Source organism: Budorcas taxicolor, chromosome 23, assembly GCF_023091745.1.
Source record: "Budorcas taxicolor isolate Tak-1 chromosome 23, Takin1.1, whole genome shotgun sequence".
In the NCBI taxonomy this organism is placed as follows: Eukaryota; Metazoa; Chordata; class Mammalia; order Artiodactyla; family Bovidae; genus Budorcas; species Budorcas taxicolor.
In genome coordinates, this window is record NC_068932.1 from 15298804 (window position 1) to 15310842 (window position 12039).

The 12039-nt window shown below is 40.6% G+C and overlaps 1 protein-coding gene across 1 annotated transcript in view; it reads left to right on the forward strand.

The window, feature by feature from the left end:
• Positions 1-4040: 4040 nt before the first annotated feature.
• Positions 4041-12039, forward strand: part of PLCE1 (phospholipase C epsilon 1) — a 326931-nt gene continuing 318932 nt past the window's right edge. Inside the window, exon 1 of the mRNA XM_052660896.1 lies at positions 4041-5240. Coding sequence (XP_052516856.1) covers positions 4041-5240 — 1200 coding nt within the window. The remainder of the gene's footprint in view (positions 5241-12039) is intronic.

Sequence of the window (12039 nt, forward strand, 5' to 3'; positions counted from 1 at the left end):
TCTCCATCTATCTTCCATGAAGTGATGGGACCAGATGCCATGATCTTAGTTTTCTGAATGTTGAGCTTTAAGGCAACTTTTTCACTCTTCTCTTTCACTTTCATCAAGAGGCTTTTTAGTTCCTCTTCACTTTCTGCCATAAGGGTGGTGTCATCTGCATATCTGAGGTTATTGATATTTCTCCCGGCAATCTTGATTCCAGCTTGTGCTTCTTCCAGCCCAACGTTTCTCATGATGTACTCTGCATATACGTTAAATAAGCAGGGTGACAATATACCGCCTTGATGTACTCCTTTTCCTATTTGGAACCAGTCTGTTGTTCCATGTCCAGTTCTAACTATTGCTTCCTGACCTGCATATAGGTTTCTCAAGAGGCAGGTCTGGTGGTCTGGTATTCTCATCTTTCAGGATTTTCCACAGTTTATTGTGATCCACACAGTCAAAGGCTTTGGCATAGTCAATACAGCAGAAGTAGATGTTTTTCTGGAACTCTCTTGCTTTTTCTATGATCCAGCGGATGTTGGCAATGTGGTCTGTGGTTCCTCTGCCTTTTCTAAAACCAGCTTGAACATAAGGGAGTTCACAGTTCACGTATTGCTGAAGTCTGGCTTGGAGAATTTTGAGCATTACTTTACTAGCATGTGAGATGAGTGCAATTGTGCAGTAGTTTGAGCATTCTTTGGCATTGCCTTTCTTTGGGATTGGAATGAAAACTGACCTTTTCCAGTCCTGTGGCCACTGCTGAGTTTTCCAAATTTGCTGGCATATTGAGTGCAGCACTTTCACAGCATCATCTTTCAGGATTTGAAATAGTTCAACTGGAATGCCATCACCTCCACTAGCTTTGTTCGTAGTGATGCTTTCTAAGGCCCACTTGACTTCACATTCCAGGATGTCTGGCTCTAGGTGAGTGATCACACCATCGTGGTTATCTGGGTCATGAAGCTCTTTTTTGTACAGTTCTTCTGTGTATTCTTGCCACCTCTTCTTAAGATCTTCTGCTTCTGTTAGGTCCATACCATTTCTGTCCTTTATCGAGCCCATCTTTGCATGAAATGTTCCCTTGGTATCTCTAATTTTCTTGACGAGATCTCTAGTCTTTCCCATTCTGTTGTTTTCCTCTATTTCTTTGCATTGATCGCTGAAGAAGGCTTTCTTATCTCTCCTTGCTATTCTTTGGAACTCTGCATTCAGATGCTTATATTTTTCCTTTTCTCCTTTGCTTTTCGCTTCTCTTCTTTTCACAGCTATTTGTAAGGCCTCCCCAGACAGCCATTTTGCTTTTTTGCATTTCTTTTCCATGGGAACGGTCTTGATCCCTATCTCCTGTACAATGTCACAAACCTCATTCCATAGTTCATCAGGCTCTCTGTCTATCAGATCTAGTCCCTTAAATCTATTTCTCACTTCCACTGTATAATCATAAGGGATTTGATTTAGGTCATACCTGAATGGTCTAGTGGTTTTCCCCACTTTCTTCAATTTAGGTCTGAATTTGGCAATAAGGAGTTCATGATCTGAGCCACAGTCAGCTCGTGGTCTTGTTTTTGCTGACTGTATTGAGCTTCTCCATCTTTGGCTGCAAAGAATATAATCAGTCTGATTTCAGTGTTGACCATCTGGTGATGTCCCTGTGTAGAGTCTTCTCTTGTGTTGTTGGAAGAGGGTGTTTGCTATGACCAGTGCATTTTCTTGGCAAAACTCTATTAGCCTTTGCCCTGCTTCATTCCGTATTCCAAGGCCAAATTTGCCTGTTACTCCAGGTGTTTCTTGACTTCCTACTTTTGCATTCCAGTCCCCTATAATGAAAAGGACATCTTTTTTGGGTGTTAGTTCTAAAAGGTCTTATAGGTCTTCATAAAACCGTTCAACTTCGGCTTCTTCAGCATTACTGGTTGGGACATAGACTTGGATTATTGTGATATTGAATGGATTGCCTTAGAAACGAACAGAGATCATTCTGTCATTTTTGAGATTGCATCCAAGTACTGCATTTCAGACTCTTTTGTTGGCCATGATGGCTACTCCATTTCTTCTAAGGGATTCCTGCCCTCAGTAGTAAATATAATGGTCATCTGAGTTAAATTCACCCATTCCAGTCCATATTAGTTCGCTGATTCCAGCATCGCTCTTTACAGCATTGGACCTTGCTTCTATCACCAGTCACATCCACAACTAGGTATTGTTTTTGCTTTGGCTCCAACCCTTCATTCTTTCTGGAGTTATTTCTCCACTGATCTCCAGTAGCATATTGGGCACCTACCGACCTGGGGAGTTCCCCTTTCAGTATCCTATCATTTTGGCTTTTCATACTGTTCATGGGGTTCTCAAGGCAAGAAAACTGAAGTGGTTTGCCATTCCCTTCTCCAGTGGACCACATTCTCAATTAGTTATTTAAAATGTAAGGAAAATTGTATTTATCTACATATTTAACATTTTTCATACTCTATTTCTTTTTGTAGATCCAGATTTCTATCTAGCATATTTCTTCCACCTAAAGGACTTTCTTTACCATGTCTTATTTTAGTGAGCCTTTGTTTTTTTTTGACTACATGGCTTGTGGGCTCTTAGTTCCCCAACCAGGGATTGAACCTATGCCCCCTGCAGTGGAAGGATGGAGTCCTAATCACTGGACCTTCGGGAAAGTCCCCTTTATGTTTCTTATATGTAAGTTTACTCCTGATGAATTCTTTCAGCTTTTGTGTTTCTAAAAGTCTTTATTTCATTTTGCTTTCAAAAAATATTTTTGTTGGGTATAGAATTTTAATTTGGCAGTGTGTGTGTATGTGTATATATATGTATGTATGTATATATATGTATGTATGTGTGTATATATATATATGAGAAGGAACTGGCAACCCACTCCAGTATTTTAGCTTGGAGAATCCCATGGACAGAGGAGCTTGGTGGGGTGCTGTCTATGGTCTCGCACGGAGTCAGACATGACTGAAGCGACTTAGCATGCAAGCATGCATTGTAGAAGGCAGTGGCTACCCACTCCAGTATTCTTGCTTGGAGAATCCCAGGGACAGAGGAGCCTGGTGGACTGCTGTCTGTGGGGTTGCACAGAGTCGGACATGACCGAAGTAACTTAGCAGCAGCAGCAGCAGATATATATACACATATACATATACACACACATTTATTTTAAAAGTTTATTTTTTAATAAACTATTCTGGCTTGCCTTGTCCCTGTCTTTTCTCCACTCTACTTTATGTGTCTTCCTTCTCTGATTTCCTTGGCTTTATTGAAGTCTCAACTTCTTCTCTTTAAATTAGCCACACTGTTTGGTTTCATCTGAGTCCCTCCTCCTGCCCAGTAGCCTAAAAACTCAAAAGGTATAAGCTGGGGCATTTATAGAACTCACCTTATTTATTCTTCTTTTGGAATTACTATTCTATGTTGCCTGTTATTCAATATCTCAAAACAATTATTTCATTATTTTTTCTGACTTTTTTCAATTGTTTAAGGAAGAAGGATAAACCTGATCTCTGTTACTCTGTAGTGGCTGGAAACAGAAGTTCAAAATATTGAATAAAAAAAATTAATACCGAAAACCAACTTCTGATTGCAAAACATCTTCTCAAAATGGATTGATATTTTGCAGTAGCTTATAATTATGAGGTCATTAAAAAAAATTTTGTTTAGTGTTTGACATTATCTCTTTTTCTTACAGGATACATTCAAACTGGATTTTTAAATCATCGTAAGCCAGTGATGGATCAGAAGTTACAGAATGCAATGCCGAATTAAAGTCTTCGAAAGAATTGCTTCAAAGAACCGAAGAAAGAAAGTTGATCTATTTCCTTAATACCTTGATCTAGAAAAACATACTGCACATGGTAGGAAGTGATAACTGGAAAAGTTTATTTGGGTCTTAATATACTGACTGATACCTAAATGATAGGAACTGGTCACTTTGTTTCTCAGAGGGCTTATACACCTGCGATTATGTTAAAAACCAGTAGTTTTATTAACATCTTGACATGATCACAAGAGAGGAGAAACAGTGCTAGCTGAAACCCTGCACCTTGGTCAAGATGACTTCTGAAGAAATGGCAGGTTCTGTTCTCAGACCTGTGAGTCAGAGAAAAGTGATCTCTGCTCAGTCATCTGTAGATGAACGTAATGATAAGGTCTCAGACATCAGTGTTCCAGAGTCTCATCCTGTCAGGCAGGGTGGGGAGACGTCTCATACCATCTCGCAACTGACCAAACTTACAGAGGAATCTTCTGGAAGCAATGTGCCCCAAATTTTCTCAGTAGCAAGGAAGAAAATAACCAGTGATGAGAACAGTAATGAAAAGTGCTGGGAGAAAAGCATGCCAGATTCTGTGAAAAACCTTAACATTAACTGCAACAGCATATTGAAAAACCATCAGCATGGCCCTTCACAGAGCCAGTTTTATGAAATGTGCAATTCTATCACAGAGGAAGGTCTGTGTTTGGAAACTGGAATCCCTTCTTCAGTGGAAGGAAAGGTGTTCCCTGGAATTCAACTGGAAATAGACAGACCTCCCATGGGCATCAGTCCATTAGGAACTCAGTCGGCCATCGTAGAGACAAGCAGGGCACACCCAAGCAACATGGCAGTATTTCACTTGCGTTACGAAGTTGACAGAAGAATGTCAGACAGTTTCTGTCCCATATCAGATAACTTGATTTTGGATGATTGTGGAAACTGTGTACTACCTGCTGTTGGTGAGGGACAAGAGAAAAATTACATGCCATATACTTGCAAACTGATGAAATTGACAAGTAACTGTGACAATAAGAATAGGCAGCTGCAGTGTGATCACTGTGACCCCTTGAATGACAAATACTTGTGCTTTGAAGGCTCTTGCCCAAAGGCCGATGTGGTATGTTCAAGTGACAGCTTTTGCAGGGAGGATTTTACTGACAGTCCACCTGCCAAGACCATTCTGAGCCATTTTGAGGACTTCCCCAATAATTGTGAAGATGTAGAAGAAGATTTGTTCAAAAATAAAAAGGAGCGGTCTGCGTGGTTAGTGAGGAGATTTTGCAAAAATGACAAGGAAGTTAAGAAATCTGTGTTTACTGGGACAAGGGCAATTGTGAGAACTTTGCCTTCTGGTCACATTGGACTGGAGGCTTTGAGTTATATTGATCAGAAGAAAAACGGTCTCTTATTGCCTCCTGGGAGAGTCATGGAACGGCTGTCAACAGTGGTGGTTAGGCAAGATGGTTCCCAAGGTCTGTCAGAAGCCCAGTGGTATCCGGTAAGAGTTAAAGTTTCTTTTAATCCATTTTTCAAAGTTGATTTTTTAAAACTCCAAATCTCCATTGTCTTAATTCATGGGAAATATTCAGTTCTGGCCAGTGATTCTTAGGGGAAGCATTTGTAATTACTGGAGATTAGTAGACCTAACAGATACTGGAATTGATAACTGTCAAGACTGAGTTAATTCCACAGCAACATAAGTCACAAAATACACATAAATATGTGCTCAGAGAAGTTAGGGAGAGTCCCTGATTACTGTATGTGGGCTTATAAAACAGAAACTCCTGGGAGTGGGAAAATGGTTCTGTCAACTGATTATTCAGCGGTATCCTTCAGAGATAGGTCTGTCCTCTTCTGCCATGGAGTTCATCATTGTTTTTAGGTTGCAAGGCTTAAAAGAACTTAAATCTCATTTTCTCTGTTCAATTCCTCTAGCTAGTGCTTCCTGTTTCTTCCCTCTTAACCCTTTTTATGCCATGGCCCTCTTTGGCTATTTGGTGAAATCTTTGGGTTGAGAAGAACACTTTTAAATGCATCAAATGAAATACAAAGAATCATGAAGGACACAGATTATGTGGATAGACATATATCAATATATTTTTGAAAGTGTAATATAGCAGGGTACTTCTTTATTAACAAACTAAATAATGGCAGCTAATGATGTGATAACTACAGTAACTTCAAGGCAGTGAAGAATGTTAGTAGGGAATGGTTTACCTGGGCCTTTCCCAGTTTTAGCAGTACAAGTCCCATATTCTGGGAAGCCACTCAGTCTTGGACAAACCAAGACAAACTAATTAATTAGTTACCTTAATTATAAATACTATTTTAGAGTCTCTTCCATGACTATAATATATGGCAATATCTGTGATTTCTATTGGTGACAAAATCACAGGTACTGCTAGTGTTACTGAAGTTTGTTTGGACTCTCTGAGTTCTATCCATAGTTCACCTTCTTTAAGATTCCTGCTCTGGAAATGCACACAAGTAGCTGCCCACTCTTGGACCTGACCTTTGCATCAGAAGCCAGTACCATGTATTCTCTTGTTTTTTTTTTTTTCCCTTCTGTGGCTAAGTAGCCCAACTTCCTTCTACTGATCTTAGTGGAGAAGCTGTTTCCACAACTTTTGCATTCCAGTTTTACACAATTCCTTAAAACCTGGCCCTAAAAGTAAACCCAATCTAAAAGAACATCCTTTTATTGAACTATGACTAGCGTATTTTTATTTTCATCATCACCAATTGTGGGAACTAATATTTATTGTGAATTTACATATGCCAGGCATTGGACTGAATAACTTACACACTTCATTTCATGAAATCATCTCAACTACCTTCTGATTTGGTCTGATTATTCACCCCATTGTATCATTAATAAAACAGAATCTCAAGGAAATTCTATACCTTCAATTCAGTTCAGTGCAGTTGCTCAGCTGCGTCTGACTCTGTGCGACCCCATGGATTGCGGCATGCCAGGCTTCCCTGACCATCACCAACTCCCGGGGCTTGTTCAAACTCATGTCCATTGAGTCAGTAATGCCATCCAGCCATCTCATCCTCTGTTGTCCCCTTCTCCTCCTGTCTTCAATCTTTCCCAGCATTAGGGTCTTTTCTAAAGAGTCAGTTCTTTGCATCAGGTGGCCAAAGTGTTGGAGTTTCAGCTTTAGCTGAATATCCAATTAATATTCCAATGAATATTCAGGACTGATTTCTTTTAGGATGGACTGGTTGGATCTCCTTGCAGTCCAAGGGACTCTCAAGAGTCTTCTCCAACACCACAGTTCAAAAGCATCAATTCTTTAGCACTCAGCTTTGTTTATAGTCCAACTCTCACATCCATACATGACTATTGGAGAAACTATAGCTTTGACTAGACGGACCTTTGTTGACAAAGTAATGCCTCTGATGTTTAATATGCTGTCTAGTTTGGTCATAACTTTCCTTCCAAGGAGTAAGCGTCTTTTAATTTCATGGCTGCAGTCACTATGTGCAGTGATTTTGGAGCCCAAGAAAATAAAGTCAGCCACTGTTTCCACTGTTTCCCCATCTATTTGCCGTGAAGTGATGGGACCAGATACCATGATCTTCATTTTTTGAAAGCTGAGTTTTAAGCCAGCTTTTTCACTCTCCTCTTTCACTTTCTTCAAGAGGCTTTTTAGTTCCTCTTTGCTTTTTATCATAAGGGTGGTGTCATCTGCATATATGAGGTTATTGATATTTCTCTGGGCAGTGAACACTATGTGTAAAGACCATGATAGACCCAGTGAAAACCAAATAATCTTATCACTAGCATTCATGCCCACGAGAATTCAAAACGGAAAAATGGAGCTGTGCAGAACAACAGGGGGATTCAATATATACTGATCAAGAAAGATGTTCAAGAAGATAACAAATGAAAAAAATATAAAGCACAAGTTTCCAACCATCTTCTATTGAGGAATAATGCACACATCATTTTAAAGTATACAAATCTGTGCTTTTTCGTACATTCCCAAGATGGTGCACCTATTACAACTATCTAATTCCAAAACAATTCTAACACCTCAAAAAGAAACTCCTGTTGCTTTCCTGATGGCTCAGTCATAAAGAATCTGTTCGCCAGTGAAGGAGACATGGGTTCAATCCCTGATCTGGGAAGATCCCACGTACTGAAGAGCAGCTAAGCCTGTGCACCACAATTATTGAGCCTGTGCCCTAGAGCCCAGGAACCGCAACTACTGAGGCCCTCGCACCTAGAGTCTGTGTTGCACAAGAGAGGCCACTGCAAAGACAGGCCTGCATCCCACAGCTACAGAGTAGCCCCTGCTCAGTGCGATTAGAAAAAAGCCCAAGCAGCAATGAAGACCCAGCACAGCCCCAAATAAAGATAAGTAAATAAATAAGAAACTCCTTAACCATGAGTGAGCACTCTCTCTTCCTCCCCTTCCCCTGGCAAGCACTAACCTGCTTTTGGTCCCTGTGGATTGCCAATTCTGGACATTTCCTACAAGACTTCTTGTGACTGGCTTCTTTCACTTAGCATCATGTTTTCCAGGTTCATCCATGTCATGACATATTTCAGAGCTGTATTCTTTTTTATGACTGAATAATATTCTACTATATGAATGTACCAGATTTACTCATCCATTCATCAGCTAAAGGACAATGGGTTGTTTCCACTTTGGGGCTGTTATGAATAATGCTGCTATGAATGTTCCTGGACAAGTTTTAGAATGAACGTATGTTTTCATTCCTCCTGGTAAGATACTTAGGAGTGGGATTATTGGGTCATATGGTAATGGCATGTTTAACATCTTGGGGAAGGAACAAAATGTTTTCTAAAACCACTGCTCCATTTTATATTCTCACCAGTAATACACGAGAATTCCAATGTCTCCACATCCTCACCAACACTTGTTACTATTCATTTCATTTATGAAAGCTATCTTAGTGGGTGTGACCTGGTAGTTCATTGTGGTTTCAATTTGCATTTGCTCAATAACTAACAATGTTGAAAAGTTTTCCATTTCCTTGTTGGCCATTTATATATCATCTTTGGAGAAATATCAATTCAGATCCTTTCCCCATTAAAGAAAATGGACTTTTTTGCCTATTTATTGTTGCATTGCAAGGCTTCTTCATGTATTCTTACCAGATACATGATTTGCAAATATATTCTGTTGGTGGGCTCTCGCCTTTTTGATACCGTGCACTGATGCTCAGAACATCTTAATTCTGATGAAGTAAACTATTTATCTACTTTTTTCCCTTTGGTTGCTTGTGCTTTTAGTGTCATATGTAAGAAATGACTTCCTAATTCGTGAAGACTTACACCTGTGTTTCCTTCCCAGATTTTAACAGTCTTTGCTGTTGCTGTTCAGTCATTGTGTCTGACTCTTGGCAGCCCCATGGACTGCAGCTCGCCAGGCTTCCCTGTCCTTCACTACCTCCCAGAGTTTGCTCAGACTCATGTCCATTGAGTCAGTGATGCCATCCAACCATGTCATCCTCTGTCATCTCGTTTTTCTCCTATCCTCAATCTCTTCCAGCATCAGGGTCTTTTCCAATGAGTCAGCTCTTCGCGTCAGGTGGGCAAAGTATTGGAGCTTCATCCTCAGCATCAGTCCTTTCAGTGAATATTCAGGGATGATTTCCTTTAGCATTGACTGGTTTGATCTTCTTGCTGTCCACGGGACTCTCAAGAGTCTTCTCTAGCACCACAGTTCAAAAGCATCAATTCTTTGCTGCTCAGCCTTCTTTATGTTCCAACTCTCACATCCGTACATGACTACTGGCAAAATTATAGCTTTGACTATATGACCTTTGTTGGCAAAGTGATGTCTCTGTTTTTTAATACAATGTCTAGGTTTGTCATAGCTTTTCTTCCAAGGAGGCAAGTGTTTTTTAATGTTATGGCTGTAGTCACTGTCCGCAGTGATTTTGAAGCCCAGGAAAATAAAATCCCCCACTGTTTCCATTCTTTCCCCAGTTATTTGCCATGAAGTGATGGGACCAGATGCCGTGATCTTAGTTTTTTGAATGTTGAGTTTTAAGCCAGCTTTTTCACTCTCCTCATTTACCTGCATCAAGAGGCTCTTTATTTCCTCTTCACTTTCTGCCATTAGAGTGGTATCATCTGCATACCTGAGGTTTTTGCTATTTCTCCAGGCAATCTTGATTTCCAGCTTGTGATTCATCCAGCCTGGCATTTCACCTGATGTACTCTGTACAGAAGTTAAACAAGCAGGGTGACAGTATACAGCCTTGACGTACTCCTTTCTGAAATTTAACCAGTCTGTTGTTCCATGTCCAGTTCTGTTTCTTCTTGACTTGCATACAGTTTTCTCAGGAGGCAGGCAAGGTGGTCTGGTATACACATCTCTTTAAGAATTTTCCAGTTTGTTGTGAACCACACAGTCAAAGGCTTTGGCATAGTCAATGAAGCAGAAGTAGATGATTTCCTGAAATTGTCTTGCTTTTTCTATGATCCAATGGATGTTGGCGATTTGATCTCTGGTTCCTCTGCCTTTTTCAAATCCAGCTTGTATATTTGGGAGTTTTCAGTTCACGTACTGTTGAAGCCTACCTTGAAGGATTTTGAGAATTTCTTTGTGAGCATGTGAAGTGAGCGCAGTTGTATGGTAGTTTGAACATTCTTTGGCATTGCCCTTCTTTGGGATTGGAATGAAAATGGACGTTTTCCAGTCCTGTGGCAATTGCTGAGTTTTCCAAATTTGCTGGCATATTGAGTGCAGCACTTTCACAGCATCATCTTTTAGAATTTGAACTAGCTCAGCTGGAATTCCATCACCTCCACTAGGTTTGTTTGTAGTAATGCTTCCTAAGGCCCACTTGACTTCACATTCCAAGGGGTCTAGCTCTAGGTGAATGACAACACCATCATGGTCACTAAGGCCTTTTTTATACAGATCTTCCATGTGTTCTTGCCACCTCTTCTTAGTATCTTCTGCTTGTGTTAGGTCCTTGCCATTTCTGTCCTTTATTGTGGCCCTCTTTGCATGAAATGTCCCCTTGGTTTCTCTAATTTTCTTGAAAAGATCTCTAGTCTTTCCCATTGTATTGTTTTCCTCTATTTCTTTGCATAGTTCGCTTAAGAAGACTTTCTTTTCTCTCCTTGCTACTCTGTGGAACTCTGTACTCAGCTGGGTGTATCTTTCCCTTTCTTCTTTGCCTTTCGTTTCTCTTCTTTTCTCAGCCATTTGTAAGGCCTCCTCAGACAACCATTTTGCCTCCTGACATTTCTTTTTCTTTGGGATGTTTGTGGTCACCACCACCTGTACAGAGTTATGAACCTCTGTCCATAGTTCTTCAGGCAATGAAGAACTTCAGCACACCAGGCTTCCCTGTCCATCACCAACTCCCGAAGTTTACTCAAACTCATGTCCATTGAGTTGGTCATGCCATCCAAAACTCTCGTCCTCTGTCATCCCCTTCTCCCGCAGGAGAGAAATGAGTTAGTTCTTTGTATCAGGTGGCCAAAGTATTGGAGTTTCAGCTTCAACTTCAGTCCTTCCAGTGAATATTCAGGACTGATTTCCTTTAGAAGGGACTGGCTGGATCTCCTTGTAGTCCAAGGGACTGTCAAGAGTCTTCTCCAACACCACAGCTGAAAAGCATAAATTCTTCAGTGCTCAGCTTTCTTTATATTCCATCTCTCACATCCATACATGACTACTGGAAAAACCATAGCCTTGACTAGACAGACCTTTGTTGGCAAAGTAATGTCTCTGCTTTTTACTATGCTGTCTAGGTTGGTCATAACTTTTCTTCCAAGAGCAAGCGTCTTTTAATTTCATGCCTGCAATCACCATCTGCAGTGATTTTGGAGCCCCTCAAATAAAATCTGTCACTGTTTCCATTGTTTCCCCATCTATTTGCCATCAATTGATGGGATCAGATGCCATGATCTTAGTTTTCTGAAAGTTGAGTTTTAAGCCAACTTTTTTCATTCTCCTCAGCATCAGTATTTTTTCCAAGTTTTCTCCAGGTGGTTCTAGGATTCTATGGAGTTGAGAACCACTGACTAGGAGCTTAAACTGAGATTTTTGTGTTTTGGTCAGGACATTTCGGGAATATTTGCTCTTCCGTAAATTCCCTGGTGGTTCAGTGGTAAAGAACTCGCCTGCCAATGCAGGAGATGCAGGTTCAATCCTTGGGTCAGGAAAATCCCCTAGAGAAGGAAATGGCAATCCACTCCAGTATTCTTGCCCAGGAAATCCCATGGATGGAGGAGCTTGGCGGGCATGGGGTAGCAACAGAGTCGGACACGGCTTAGCGACTGGACAACAACAACAAGC